The sequence below is a fragment of the Chiloscyllium plagiosum genome, chromosome 40 (assembly GCF_004010195.1).
Source record: "Chiloscyllium plagiosum isolate BGI_BamShark_2017 chromosome 40, ASM401019v2, whole genome shotgun sequence".
In the NCBI taxonomy this organism is placed as follows: Eukaryota; Metazoa; Chordata; class Chondrichthyes; order Orectolobiformes; family Hemiscylliidae; genus Chiloscyllium; species Chiloscyllium plagiosum.
The window spans coordinates 26,260,881-26,277,144 of NC_057749.1; the positions used below are offsets into that span (position 1 = coordinate 26,260,881).

The window sequence follows — 16,264 nt, forward strand, 5'->3', positions numbered from 1 at the left end:
AAAGGAACCTGTTTGCTGAAAACCTGCGAGCTGTTTATTACACAAGATCACTTCCCAAAAATCACTAAATAGTTATTTCAGTATGCAAGTCAATTTTTGGGGGGGAAATGAAATCCTCGAAATATTTTTGATCAAGTTCTTGCTTCACGTTCAATTTCATAAAGTTAAAACATTGCTTCCAAATAGATGAAGGGATGAAAAAGGAAGGTGTGGAGGTAAGTTAAGCTTCACCCATAGATCAAATTTAACTAGGTCCAACATTTACAGAAATTCCAAATGAGGGGTATAAACAGTGGAAATCAATCATGCATCTTAATATAGACAGGTGCAACATGATCGACTTGGGTTTCATGTACAATATGTAAGATTCTGTTCTCAAGAAAGTTGAACAAAAGAAAAACAAAGAACTGCGGATGCTGTAAATCAAACAAAACATGAAGTTGCTGGAAAAGCTCAGCAGTGAACAGGGATCAGAATTAACGTTTTGGGTGCGGTGACCCTTCCTCAGTTCTAAGCTTTTCCAGCAACTTCTGTTTTTGCTTTGTGCATGGGAAATAATGTCTCACTAACTTGATTGAGGTTTTTGAAGTAGCAACGAAGAGGAATGATAAGGGCAGAGCAGTGGATGTGATCTGTATGGACTTCAGTGATGCATTCAACAAAGTTCCTCATGGTTAGCAAGGTTAGAGCACATGGAATACAGGGAGAACTAGCTCGAAGAGACATGACAGAGGGTGGTGGTGGAGGGTTGCTTTTCAGACTGGAGGCCTGTGATCAGCGGTATGCCACAAGGATTGGTGCTGGGTCCACTGCTTTTCACCATTTATATAAAATGATTGGGATGTGAATATAGGAGGTATAGTAAGTTTGCAGATGACAAAAATTGGAGATGCATTGGACAGTGAAGAAGATTACCTCAGAGTACAATGGAATCTTGATCTGGCTGAGGAGTGGCAGATGGAATTTAATTTAGATAAATGTGAAGTGCACATTTTGAAAAGGCAAATCAGAGCAGGACTTGTACACTTAACGTTAAAAGGTCCTGGGGAGTGTTGCTGAAAAAAAGAGACCCTGGAGTACAGATTCATAGTTCCTGGAAAGTGGAGTTGCAGGTACGTAGGATAGCGAAGGCGGCATTTGGTACGGCTTTCTTTCATTGGTCAGAGAATAGAGTATAGGAGCTGGAAGGTCATGTTGCAGCTGTTCAGGACATTGGTTAGGATACTTTTGGAATACCGTGTGAAATTCTGGTCTCCCTTCTACTGGAAGGATGTTGTGAAACTTGAAAGGGTTCAGCAAAGATTTACAAAGATGTTGCCAGATTGGAGGACTTGAGCTATAGGGAGAGGGTGAATAGGCTGGGGCAGTTTTCTAAGTCGAGGGGTGACCTTATAGAGGTGTACAAGGTCATGAGGGGCATGGATAGGGCAAATAAACAAGGTCTCCCTGTGATGGGGGAGTCCAAAACTAGAGACCCTGGATTTAGGATGAAGGGGGAAAAATTTAAAAGGGACCTGAGGGGCAACGTTTTCATGCAGAGGGTGGTGTATGTATGGAAAGAGCTGCCAGAGGAAGTGGTGGAGGCTAGTACAATTACAACATTTAAAAGGCATCTGTATGGGTACAGGAATAGAAAAGGTTTAAAGAGTACCGGCAAATGGAACTAGATTTATTTAGGATATCTCGTCGGCATAGACGAGCTGGACCTAAGGGTCTGGTCCCGTGCTGTACAGCTCTATGACTCTAGGAGTTGTAGGACTGGAAGAGGGAGAGATCGGGGAGAGCAAGGCCACAAAAGGAACTTGATAGCAAGGATGTGAATATACAACTAAGACATTGGTGGACTGGAAGCCAGTGGATTGTTAATTAGTACAGAGATAATGTGAGAGCATGTAGTTATTCCTACAAGATTATATGGCTTACCTTTGATTTCAATGGAGGCATTGGCTGAAGGCGAGTTTTCAAACATGAAGACGCAGTGATACTCTCCAGAACTCTCAGTTTTAGGTTTGTTTATCCTGAATTTCAAAACCAAGATAAAGATAAAAAGAAAGCCGAATTCTTTTTGTACAGATACTGTAATAGTATTCAAATTACATATTTCAATCATGGTAAACAAGACGCTGAAAAATTGCAAAATCTCGTAAAACATATTTAACATGTGAATAAATATATCATAGTTATTAGCAATGCTATTTTATTTTACAACTCTCAAATATAAGATTGTGCAAAATTAGAAGCCACATCAGAATATGGCTCATGTTGAAAAACATCAAGCGCTGTTCCTATTTTAAAATCAAAACTGTTAACGAGGCCACTCGTCTGCTTAGTAGTAGTCCCAAAATAGATGCACTGAAGACCCAACAAATTTCCAATTTTAGTTTAACCCATAAAGGATTTTTTTTTGAGGTTTGATGAGCGTCACATGAGATTTTCTAGATTTGAGCAGTTACAGGGTTGGATCTTTTGTCTTACAATGGAGTTGACAGTCAACTTTCAAGACAGCAAAAATTGTTCCTACTGCAAGAAAAAACCCACCAAATTATCTGCTGCCTTCTTAAAACCTGCCCATTTTATGCAGTCTTTTCAGAGATTTTGAAGGTCTTAGCTGCAAACCACATCCACAGAGAAGTTCTGAAGTCAAGAATCACTGGAAAATTGTATTTCCTTCCACACAATATGTATGGGGACGCTTATGAAGTTTGGAAGCTCAAAAAAAATTAAAACATGCTCATTTATGAGAAGTACATGAGCATTGTGCTGGGTCTATTGAGAAGTGAAGATCATTGCAACAGGGAGGTGCAAAATGGTTTGACACCTCCAAGCATCTTTACCAGATGCAGTACTCTAATAATGAGCCCTTATTCCTGAAGAAGGGCTTATGCCCGAAATGTCGATTCTCCTGTTCCTTGGATGCTGCCTGACCTGCTGAGCTTTTCAAGCAACACATTTTCAGCTCTGATCTCCAGCATCTGCAGTCCTCACTTTCTTCTAGCAGAAATTAAGTTGGCCTAACCATGTAAATACTGTGGTTACAAAAGCAACTCAGACTGCAAACTCTGTGGTGAGGGCCTTTGCTTCCCACTTCCCAAAGCCTGTGCAACATTTAGAAGACAAGCCAGGAGCGTTATGGAATACTCGTCTTGCTTGGCTGATGCAAATCCAACTCAATAAATTCAACACCATGTGGATCAAAGCAATCAACTTATTTAGCACCCTCCATTACATTAAATTTTGACTTAGTCAACAACAGCACAGCCTATTCCATCAACAAGATGCATTGCAGCAACTTGTCAACCTCCTCTGACAATAACTTCCAAACCAAGGCCTTTTACCAGTTAGATGGGCAAGGAGATCCCCTTGATGTAATACACCATCCACAGACAGATAACAATGCAGACCTAGCCAGTGATGCCCACATCCCTGGAACTTAAAAAAGCTCATATTCAAGTCCATTCCATCACAGACTCTACAAAACACATCCTTACCAAAGAATCTACAACATCTTTAGTTAATGCATCAGAATTTATCCCCAACTTCTCTTTGATTTAGAGATATGAAAAAATGTTTAGTTATTTATTCATGCCTTAGGTTCAAAATTCCACCACAACTGTTTACATAAACCTGAAGTCTTAATCCTCACTTGTACTCTGTGCTGTTTGCACCGGAAGAATTCCTGGTCCCAGCAATCTCTTCTCCATCTTTTATCCAATAACTGCCATTGCTGGGAATTGGTGCGAAGGTCAGGTTACAATATAGGGTGATAGGCGAACTTGCGGGTTTTAAAACAATGTCTTCAGATGGTGTGATCTTTGGCTCTAAAATACAGAGTGAAATAAAAGCAGTTGGTGAACATAAAATTGGTGTCAGGCAGACAACAAATACAGCCAACTCCAGCCACTTGAAAACGCAACATTCTTTAAATGGACTGCATTATTTGTTTCTTACATAACCATTATGAAGGTTTTATCTGTCAGTCAATCAGTTGATAAATAACCATTACTAGAGTCGGCAGTGTACAGCATGGAAACAGACCGTTCAGTCCAACTTGTCCATGCCAACCAGTTACCCTAAATTAATCTAGACCGATTTGCTAGCATTTGGCCCATATCCCTCTAAATCCTTCCTGTTCATATTGCCAACCAGATGACTTTTAAAATGTTCTAATTGTACCAGACTCCAAGCTAAATTTTTTGCTGCATAAACGAACTATTCAATATAAAGTGCAGTGTTGGCTCGAGCTCAATGTAATGAAGTGTTTGCAAACAGTTAAGGTCAGGACAGATTTGCTGCTCGCAGTTAGGGCGAGACGGAGAAAGCTGACACTTCAGGGCTACTTTCTATCTACGAAGCTAGAAAAAAAAAATTGTTACCAAAAACAAACCATAGTGAAAACCAGCAACAGCACATCATTCATGTCACACTGGCTTTCCTGAAAGTAAAGTCTTCACTTACTAATAATGAAATGTGATTGCAAAAAACAACCAGATGGGAACAGACTATTGATGGATTTTAATAGCACTCGGGCCAACAATGAATTAATCCCTGAGCGGAGAATGAGCAATTTCATAATGAAAAAATATATATTAAGATTTGCAGTCTCTTTGTAGCAAAGAGATTTTTTTTTTTACTTTTAATTTGCCCATTCCAATATAGTTGCAAAGTCCCTCTATTCCCAAAAGGGTTAAATGAAATTTTAAACAAAATTTGTCTGGTATTGATTGGGAACTTTGAGGTGGATTTCATAGAGTATTGTTCAAGGAACTGGCTTACAAAACAAAGTCGATGAAGCTTTAATTGTAATATCAGTTATGATGCCAACAGTTTTAAAAAGAGGAATATGGATAGAAAGTGCGCTCAAATGACCACTACCTCATCAGCAATTTGTATTCAACAAAGCAGGCAAATAGTATCAAAATCTTCTTTATAAAATTAGGAATTGCCTGCAAACAATCTACAAGAATGGTCCTCAGCTCCAGCTGCAGTGGAATCAGGAAGGATGAGCAAGCAGATTCATCCATCTTAACAAGTGTAAAAAAAGGTTTTTGCCAAGTCTGACCATCAGGGCTGCTCATGGGATGATCTGGGGTCTGCAGTAGATTTTTGTTGCTAAGCTGACATGCTCCTGCAGGTATAGCTGTTAGAATATACCTTCCCTTTAAAGTCAAGTACCCATTGCAAATTAAATTCTTCAGGTGAAAGTTCCAAAAAGAAGTGAATTGGTCTTAAACGTTAGCTGTTCCCACCTTCAAAAAATACTGTTAAGCTTTCCTAGCAAATTCTGTTTCCATTTCAGATTTTCAGCTTCCAGAGTTGTTTATTTTTATCCTCAGTTATGGGTTAGTCAATTTTACGATCTAGGTCAGTAACTAGCTTACCAAACTAAATTTATCTTTTAAGAAAAGTGATGGGTATGAACCAAGTTCCAGACATTTTACATATAATAGTGAAACTCCCATGCAATTTAAATCGTCAATGGCAAGACGCACAAACCATTAAATGTGCATTATTCTTCCGAATCGAGGCTGAGAGACTAAAATAAATTGTTACTAACAGTTGCGATTGAAAGCTCAGCTGGAAACAAATAAGAGTGCAATCCTATACCCACTGTGGTGACCATCCACTTGTCCAAATTAGGAGTAGGAATAGATCATTCACCCCTCAAGCATACTCCACTATTTGGAAAGATCACAGTTGAATGAATTGCTGAACTGTTTCTCTTTACCCCCAAACCCTTTGACTGCCTTATCAATCAAGGATCTATTCATCTCTTCCTCATAGGACGATCTGGGATTTGCTGTAGGTTTTAGTTGCTAACCTGACATGCTCCTGCAGGTATAGCTGTTAGAATATACCTCCCGTCACATAATCTAACTTCCCCCACTGTTTAAATTAAAGCCCTCGTGTTATGACTGATCAAAACACAGTGCTATCACAGTTTAAGTGCAGACTGTCATAACAGTACAAATCCCACCTTTTCCCTGTACCAGTGTCAATGTTCCATGAATTGAAATCCATTTCTCATGCACCAAATTTTAAGACACATGTTCACCTCCACACCCATAAGAAATAGGAACAGGAGCAGGCAGTTCGGTCCCTTGAGTATGCTCTACCATCAAAAGGATCATGGCTATACCAACACTCCTCACGCCCACTTTCCTATCCTTACACCCCACTCCCCCCAAATTCATTGATTTCCCGACTGATGAAGAATCTATCTCTGCATTAAATATACACAAGGACTTCGTCCCCACAGTTCTGAGGCAAGGTAATCCAAAGATTTTCAAGACTGAGAAATTTCTGAGGGTTAAGTTGGTGCCTTCCAAGACTGTATAATGATCAGACCTGCTGTGCCAAAACAGCTGCCTTTTTTTCATCCCAATCACCCTTCACTTGATTGATTGATATCGGCTCCTAATTTCCCCAATATTACATTTTTGAAGTTCTCACTATAAAGTTTAAATTAGATTAGATTACTTAGAGTGTGGAAACAGGCCCTTCGGCCCAACAAGTCCACACCGCCCCACCGAAGCGCAACCCACCCATTTACATTTACCCCTTACCTAACACTATGGGCAATTTAGCATGGCAAATTCACCTGACCTGCACATCTTTGGACTGTGGGAGGAAACCGGAGCACCCAGAGGAAACCCACGCAGACACTGGGAGAACGTGCAAACTCCACACAGTCAGTCGCCTAAGGCAGGAATTGAACCCGGGTCTCTGGCGCTGTGAGGCAGCAGTGCTAACCACTGTGCCACCGTGCCGCCCTCTACTTTTACAACACTATTAACACTCCCATTCTCAACCTTTCTATGCCTACCCTCTGAAATCATAGTTCCTCCATCTCTGCCTCCTCTTGACCTTGCTCTCTGCAAGGGAGTCTTACCTGCATAAATCTCTCTACCATCTTTTTATCCTTACTGCTTTTCACAGACCCATTTCCCTGCTCGAGCACAATCAGTCTGCAAATGTATTTCTTTTAAGTGCCCATCCAATTTCTTTTTCAAAAAAATTGCTTTCATTTCTGTCACTGTCATGGGCAGTGGGCTCCAAGTCATTACCTGTTGCATTTTTAAAAATTTCTTCTCACCCTATCCGCACAGTTTTTGACCAAAACCTTGCCTGAGAACCCACAGTTTTTGCACCATCACCTTTTATTGATGTTATTGAAACCAGTCACACTTTGTTATAAGTGGGTTTTCCCTTCAAATTGCCTAGAATCTTAAGTAACAGACTCCAGAAATAAATATGCTTTATGTCTCATTACCAAGAAAATTCAATTTATTCACACAAATACAAGTTCTGCACCCTGTTCTGTTGTCATGATCAATATTTGTTTCTAAACATTTTTTTATATTGGTTTCTGACATGATTAGCAATTTCTTATGATTGAATTGCATAATCAATAAAATATAGTTCATCATTATGCTAAGAAAATCACTAAGTTTATCAGTGGAAGTTATCCTTTTATATTAGCCATTTGTATACTTGATCTCTCAATATACTTGCAACCTCAAGAGTTGCACTGTAGAGAGAGATCGCTGATAAACACACTAAGAGGCAGAATCTCATCATAATTTCAGTAGCTAAACCCTGTGTACATTAGTTTTACATTGAAATTTCAATCCAATTTCACTCTCTGCCCAACCCATCACTATTCTTGCCTTCTAAATTGAAGTGTATATCAAGTCTTCATCCAATTTCTTCCTAATATCAATAGCTTGTATTTTTAAATTCTCTTGTGGGAAGTGGGCATCGCTGGTTGACCAGCATTTATCACTCGGCCCTAGCTATATTGGTAACGCATTTTAAATGTTCATTAGCCTTTGAGAGAAAATATTTTGAATTTCATTCCCATTTACTTCATAAAGTTTCTAATTGTTTTTCAGAAATATAAAACAAAGTGGTAGTCTTCTTTTAAAAAAACAAAATCAGTAAATTAAACATTGAATTTGATGCATCTGGACAGAAGAAAATTGGATGGACAAAATTCTGAAAACACCAACAGCTCAAAACTGTCGTGATGTCAAGGCTCAAAGTTAACCAAATGATTTGGTTATTTCTTTCCTGTAAACCTACATGAAATGCTTAAAATTAAACAGGTTTAAACTTATGCAAAATAATTTCCAAGTAATTTTAACAGCTTTATAATTTACTTCTTTTTTTCATATATTGGATCATATGACAGGCATCATAACGGAATGCAAAGTAGAGGGAACCACATGTTCCAATTCTGACCATTTATTTTACAGACAAACAACATCTGTTTTTGATCTCAATGAGCTGAGCTTTGAGTGTATGGAAGGTAAACCACTTATTTTTTTGGCCTTTACGGAGTCTTCAAAAGTTAGGTCAACTTTGCGAACACAATAGTTCAAAATATTTTGCCTTTCAACTGATTTTTTAGTTTCCAATGCAACCCAAAGTAGAATGGACAGTACAGGATCATAATCTCACTCATGCCCAAATTATGTCAAGAAATGTCTTTATCTGTTGCAGAACTGTATGCTTTTTGATATTTGTCTACTTATTAAAAAAATGACTTAGCATTCTTTTTCCACACAGGAGAAATGTCACAGAAATGTCAATATTTGAACTGGAACCTCACACTGAATAATTCACATATTTGCCACTGTGGTATTTCTTAATTTAAGAAGCTTCAATTTCTGGCGGGTCAGCAGAAATTAACCTTTTCTAGATTTCTGAATCGCAGCCACAATTGAGTGAAAGGGGATACTGCATGCGTTTCAAGAACTATTTTTAAAAATCAAAAAAAAATTATGGACATTGTAAAGAAGTGATCCTTTAAAATTCAGGTGAGAAACACTGACACTAAACGTGATACTAGTGCAGAAAACAAATCTAAAAAGAGTGATTATTTAGAATACAAGAGATGAATGGATGTGGTCAGGACACATTCTAATCGTTAGGATAGGAAAGCAAGTGAAAACAGAGGTGGAGTTGTGGTGGTGCGTTTGTTATAGGAGAAACAAAAGAATGGGAAAGAGGATAGGAAGGAGAATTTTCAACAGGATCACTACTTTCAATGCCTACTCACCACTCCGAATGACTGTCCTCCTCACTATTTTTGATAGCATTAATTTATCAATACTACTGAAAAATGAAAAATTAACGCAAGCTACAAACATATAACGCAATTAATTTGAAATATATAACCTTTGCTTAAAAAAGGACCAAAATCATAATTGGCAATATTAGCAGATAAGTATTTAATGGATTTCTATGACATCTGTCTGTTCATCATTTTAAATGCAGGTATTAATCTGCAAGTTTTCCATGTTGGAAAGTACAAAACCTGTAGCGAAACAGCCCAATTCTGTGCTTTTAAAAACAAATTAAGCTCAATGGTCTACAGCACAGAAGTTTCACATTGCCTATAATTAAAACTTCAATAATTTTCTAAACTAGTATTCTTATCTACTTCCAGAATGCTCTGTTCAGAGAAGTGAATTTTTAAAGTCTTATTACAGTTAAAACTGTATGAGGAGTGAATGGAAACAGTTCAACTCTTAGATATCTCACTTTACAGTACCTAATTGCTTGGCTCAGGCTTGCACTTTTGTATTAGTGTGCATTCCAAAGAGCTGCATATCAACATGAAAGTGGTGAACAATTCGAAAAATGAAAAATTCTGAAAAGGGCTTCTTGGTCCAACTCCAATCATTTTCATGGAATCACTCAAGACATTTGAATAATGAACTCAATCACTAATATAAATAGTGCTACCAGGTTATGAAGAGACCAGACTACAGCTGCTATAAGCTAAAGCAGAATACATATCAGCTCTCTTAGAAACCTCAGCATGATAAATAACGAGTAGCACTTTAGTTTTACAAATAAATAATCAGCAGCCCTTATTTTTCCTTGAAGTACAAGAATATTTATACCCTTGGTTAACATCAACATTAAGTTTCATTGGTAATATTATGATGAGTTACTGTGGCTATTAGATTAAAAGGATTTATAAAGTTAGTTATCCCCCATGTTATTAATTCAGAAACAATGCATGTTGGCTTTTAATTCCTAGCCCCCTCCACCCCAGGAACCAGGATGAAGTCCTCTGCATTCACTTTAAACAAAATGACATTAAATACAAAAAGGTGGGAGAACACGATTCTCCCTAAAATTTATTTCTGAAAGAAAGAAAGTCAAAAAGTCAAAACAACAGCAGTTTTAAAAGGGAGAAGAACACAGAAAGGAAGCACATGGTGTGGTCAGTGGAGGAAAGGAGGGGGGAGGGAGGAAGCGAGGGTGGGAGGGGGGAAAAAAAAGAGGGGGCGGGGAGAACCTGCACAGTTACTGCCTTTGCTGTTTGAATTCATATAAACGCTGGACATTGGAGTGCATCGGGGAAAATTAACAAACAGTGAAATTCACAACTGATTTTGGAGGAACTGTTTGGGCAAAGTTCACAGCACAGAAGCAGATAAGTGTATGGTTTTTAAGTGGGGCCTACAGAAAGTCTGCAGGAGTGAGTAGAATGGGTGCTTTCTTGATTATATGCTTTTTGAGATATGCCCCTTGATTAAACTTAAATATAAGGCATAATTATTTAACCTGGGACAGTGTTTTGTAGAAAAATAGGTGTTATTTTGTAGAGGTGTTACATTCTGGGTCTGTAGATTGTGAAAGAGCAAAAATGGCCTTTAGTAGAGTGAGATGTGCTTCTTGTCAGATGTGGGAGTTTAAAGAGAGTTTAAGGGTTACTGTGGATTATAACTGCCATAAATGCTGATGGTTGCGAATCTCATCAGATCGATTGGATTGGTTGGAGAGACAGTTAGAAGCAATGAGGAATTTGCAACAGCATGTGATGGATGGCAGTTATTGGAAGGGGTTTTGGGATGGTGGGGGGGTGGAGTCTCCAGGAAAGGCAAGAGGTAGGCAGCTAGTGCAGGAGCTTTGTGTGGCTATACCCATTTCAAACAGGTATGCTGTTTTGGAAAACCTAGGGGGTGATGGATTCTCAGGGAAACGTAGCACGGACAGCCAAGTTTCTAGTATTGAGACTGGCTCTAATGCAATGAGGAGTACGTTGGGTTCCAAGAGATCAATTGTGTGAGGGGGCTCTCTATTCCGAGGTACAGACAGACATTTCTGAGAACAGCAGCAAAAAAATCAGAATGGTGTATTGCTTCCCTGGTGCCAGGATCAAGGATGTCTCAGAGAGGGTGAAGAATGTTCTCACGGGGGAAGAGGGGCCAGCAAGAGGTCATTGTCCAAACTGGAACCAAGATATAGGAAGGGAAACGGTTGAGATTCTGGAGAGAGATTAGAGAGTGTGAGGCAGGAATTTAAAAAGGAGGTCCTCGAGAGTAGTAATATCTGGATTACTCCCAGTGCTACAAGCTAGTGAGGACAGGAATAGAAGGATAGAGCAGATGAACGCATGGCTGAGGAGCTAGTGTATGGAAGAAGGATTCACATTTTTGGACCAATGGAATCTCTTCTGGGGTAGAAGAGACTTGTACAAGAAGGATGGTTTGCACCTAAATTGGAAGGGGAATAATATACTGGCAGGGAAATTTGCTAGAGCTGTTCGGGAGGATTTAAACTATCAAGGTGGGGAGGGGTGGTATCCAGGGAGATAGTGAGGAAAGAGATCAATCTGAGACGGGTGACAGACAGACAAACCAAACAAACCAAACGTCAGAGCAGGCAGGGACAAGGTAGGACTAATATATTAAACTGCATTTATTTCAATGCAAGGGGCCTAACACGGGAAGGCAAATGAACTGAGTGCATGGTTAGGAACATGGGACTAGGATATCATAGCAATTATAGAAACATGACTCAAGGATGGGCAGAACTGGCAGCTTAATGTTCCAGGAAACAAATGCTACAGGAAGGATAGAAAGGGAGGCAAGAGAGGAGGGGGATTGACATTTTTGATAAGGGATAGCATTACAGCTGTGCTGAGGGAGGATATTCCTGGAAATACATGCAGGCAAGTTATTTGGGTGAAACTGAGAAATAAGAAAGGGATGATCACTTATTGGGATTGTACTGAAGACCAGCTAATAGTCAGAGGGAAATTGAGAAACAAACTTGTAAGGAGATCTCAGCTATCTGTAAGAATAATAAGGTGGTTATGGTAGGGGATTTTAACTCTCTGAACATAGACTGGGACTGCCATAGTGTTAAAGGTTTAGATGGAGAGGAATTTGTTAAGCGTGTACAAGAAAGGTTTCTGATTCAGTATGTGGATGTACCCACTAGAGAAGGTGCAAAACTTGACCTACTCTTGGGAAATAAGGCAGGGCAGGTGACTGAGGTGTCAGTGGGGGAGTACTTTAGGGCCAGCGACCATAATTCTATTCGTTTTAAAATAGTGATGGAAAAGGATAGACCAGATCTAAAAGTTGAAGTTCTAAATTGGAGAAAGGCCAATTTTGACGGTAATAGGCAAGAAATTTCAAAAGCCGATTGGGGGCAGATGTTTGCAGGTAAAGGGACGGCTGGAAAATGGGAAGCCTTCAGAAATGCGATAACGAGAATCCAGATAAATATTCCTGTCAGGGTGAAAGGAAAGGCTGGTAGATATACGGAATGCTGGATGACTAAAGAAATTGAGTGTTTGGTTAAGAAAAAGAAGGAAGCATATGTCAGGTATAGACAGGATAGATCGAGTGAATCCTTAGAAGAGTATAAAGAAAGTAGGAGTATACTTTAGAGGGAAATCAGGAGGGCAAAAAGGGGACATGAGACAGCTTTGGCAAATAGAATTAAGGAGAATCCAAAGGGTTTTTACAAATACATTAAAAGCAAATAGGTAACGCGGGAGAGAATAGGGCCCCTCAAAGGTCAGCAAGACGGCCTTTGTGTGGAGCTGCAGAAAATGGGAGAGATACTAAACGAGTGTTTTGAATCAGTATTTACTGTGGAAAAGGATATGGAAGATATAGAAAGTAGCGAAAAAGATGGTGGCACCTTGCAAAATGTCCATATTACAGAGGAGGAAGTGCTGGATGTCTTGAAACTCAAAGGTGGATAAATCCCCAGGGCCTGATCAGGTGTACCCGAGAACTCTGTGGGAAGTTAAGGAAGCAATTGCTGGGCCTCTTGCTAAGATATTTGTACCATCAATAGTCACAGGTGAGGTCCAGAAGACTGGAGATTGGCCAACGTGGTGCCACTGTTTAAGAAGGGTAGTAAGGACAAGCCAACGAACTATAGGCCATGAGCCTGACGTCAGTGGTGGGCAAGTTGTTGGAGGGAATCCTGAGGAACAGGATGTACATGTATTTGGAAAGGCAAAGACTGATTAGGGATAGTCAACATGGCTTTGTGTGTGGAAAATCATGTCTCACAAACTTATTTGAGTTTTTTGAAGAAGTAAGAGGATGGATGAGGGAAGAGCAGTGGATTTGATCTGTACGGACTTCAATAAGGCTTTTGACAAGGTTCCCCATGGGAAACTGGTTAGCAAAGTTAGGTTTCACAGAATAAAGGAAGAACTAGCCATTTGGATACAGAACTGGCTCAAAGGTAGAAGACAGAGGGTGGTGGTGGAGGGTTGTTTTTCAGACTGGAGGCCTGTGACCAGTGGAGTGCCACAAGGATCGGTACTGGGTCCTCTACTTTTTGTCATTTACATAAGTGATTTGTATGTGAGCATAAGAGGTAGTCAGTAAGTTTGCAGACGACACCAAAATTGGAGGTGTTGTGGACAGCAAAGAAGGTTACCTCAGATTACAACAGGATCTGGACCAGATGGGCCAATGGGCCAAGAGGTAGCAGATGAAATTCAATTCAGATAAATGTGAGGTGCTGCATTTTGGGAAAGCAAATCTTAGCAGGACGTATACACTTAATGGTAAGGTCTGAGGGAGTGTTGCTGAACAAAGAGACCTTGGAGTGCAGGTTCATAGCTCCTTGAAAGTGGAGTTGCAGGTAGATAGGATAGTGAAGGTGGTGTTTGGTATGCTTTCTTTTATTAGTCAGATTATAGAGTACAGGAGTTGGGAGGTCATGTTGCGGCTGTGCAGGACATTGGTTAGGCCACTGTTGGAATACTGCATGCAATTCTGGTCTCCTTCATGCCGGAAAGATGTTGTGAATTTTGAAAGGGTTCAGAAAAGATTTACAAGGATGTTGCCAGGGTTGGAGGATCTGAGCTATAGGAAGAGGCTGAACAGGCTGGGGCTGTTTTCCCTGGAGCGTCGGAGGCTGAGGGGTGACCTTATAGAGGTTTACAAAAGTATGAGGGGCCTGGATAGGATAAATAGACAAAGTCATTTCCCTGGGGTCAGGGAGTCCAGAACTAGAGGGCATAGGTTTAGGGTGAGAGGGGAAAGATATAAAAGAGAGCTAAGGGGCAACCTTTTACGCAGAGGGTGGTACGTGTATGGAATGAGCTGCCAGAAGATGTGGTGAAGGTTGGTACAATTGCAACATTTAAGAGGCATTTGGACAGGTATATGAATAGGAAGGATTTGGAGGGATGTGGGCCGGGTGCTGGCAGGTGGGACTAGATCGGGTTGGGATAACTGGTCGGCATGGACGGGTTGGACCGAAGGGGCTGTTTCCATGCTTACATCTCTATGACTCTATACTGAGATGCACCCTCGACAGGAAGCCAGCAGTTTTGAATCCATTCAGTTATGCACAAATTGTCAGCCAGTTCAGCAAATATGCAAATTTACTTGTCCTTCTTTCCAAAAGAAACTACACTGACATGACATTAAAGCAGCACTTTACATAGCAGATTAGTTGGAAGCTTTCAACAAATAAAACAAAAGTAAACAACCTACTGCTTTTAGCACATTAAATATACACTAGCCAAAATACACTACTTTCTATAATGTAGAATAGAAAGTTTCAGCACAAACTCTCTTTTTAAAATGAGATATCGGAATTTGCTGGTTAGACCAGTCAGACATTAAAAATAGTTCAACCTCAAACGCTTTCTGACGTCTTATGCATTCTGCCCTCAGAAGGTAGAAAAAAGAGCAGATCAAATTTAAGAATTCATGAAGCTAATTTTATTGATATTAGAATATTAAATACTTTACATTTAGCTTATGACTTGGATTAAATATGAAAGGTCCGATAAGTTCAGTTCTTTAGTCATCTTTAGAATGGTTTTCAGGATTGTGTCACTGCATAATTTTTTCCTACCCATGCAGCCACAGAAACCATTTAGCATTCAGAGCACCTCCCTTTGCAGTTCGTTGTGTTGTCTGTCCCACATCCAACACATTATGTAAGAATAAAGCGCGCGCGCGCACACACACACACACACACACACAGTGCTCTCATGGCTGCTTTGAAAGAAAACCAATTTTATTAGGTTTGCATCTCAAGCACATTCAAAGACTAATTACAAAGATGATGATAACAAAACTGCTCAAGTTATTGTTCACGGGCAAGTGGGAAGCTGGAATATTAAGCAGGTAAGGAATTTGTGGGACAAACACATTACAATGGTTAACGTAGGCAGAGTAAAGTGACTTGAATACCGGGATTTTTTGAACAGTAAAGTTACACAACTAGAGGCATCATGAGGAAAGGCAAGACAAAGTGCATTATCCAAGGCATTTCTAGACTACTAAAGGGGAGTGCAGGTCTACAACATCATAAATGGACAAGGTGGTGGGAAAAATCTTAAAAAAAAACGACAACAGGAAAGGAGCAAGGTCTTGTTGACCAGCAGGAACTGCTATGGTACCACTATATGTAGTACTCACTTGGTAGGATGACAACAGTGGCCTGGGCTCGTATCCAGGTAATGGCTGGATTTTGTCGGAGATCGTTCCGCCTGGGGTCGTTGCTGGCCCTGCACTCGTAAGTCCCCGTATCTTCCAGGGCCAACCTAGTGACACGCAGGACACTCACTCCATTGCTGCCGTAAGCTGTGTTTATTGAAACCCTCCGTTTCCGAGCACCATCCCACAGCTGTATGAACGAGTCGCCCCTGTTGACCTCAGCATACCACCACTGGATCTCTGGTGTGGGGTTCCCTACCACATCACAGTACAGCTCAATGGTGTCGCCTGTCAGCTTAGTTTCTGACAAGGGTGACTTGACAAACCCAGCTGGAGGGATGGCAGTAGAAATGTAGTGATAGAGCAATCAAAGAAACCCTAAACTCTGAAAATATTCTTAACTCTAGACAACTTCAAACAAAAATTGTTTAATTCTAAATTAGCTTAGAGAACAAAAGAAGAAAACAGCATATAGTTTAACGAGAACAAGTCACAATGTTAGGTACAAAAATGGATAAAGGGTACATAAGAAA

General features: G+C 40.0%; 1 protein-coding gene across 2 annotated transcripts in view; it reads right to left on the reverse strand.

Annotated features, from left to right (window-relative positions):
- nptnb (neuroplastin b) overlaps positions 1–16,264 on the reverse strand; it is a 79,124-nt gene that overhangs the window by 31,287 nt on the left and 31,573 nt on the right. For both annotated transcript variants that reach the window (XM_043680632.1, XM_043680631.1), the window contains exons 2-4: positions 15,714–16,061; positions 3,644–3,818; positions 1,924–2,018 (exon numbers count right to left, since the gene is read on the reverse strand). In XM_043680632.1, the coding sequence (XP_043536567.1) occupies positions 1,924–2,018; positions 3,644–3,818; positions 15,714–16,061 (618 nt within the window). The remainder of the gene's footprint in view (positions 1–1,923; positions 2,019–3,643; positions 3,819–15,713; positions 16,062–16,264) is intronic.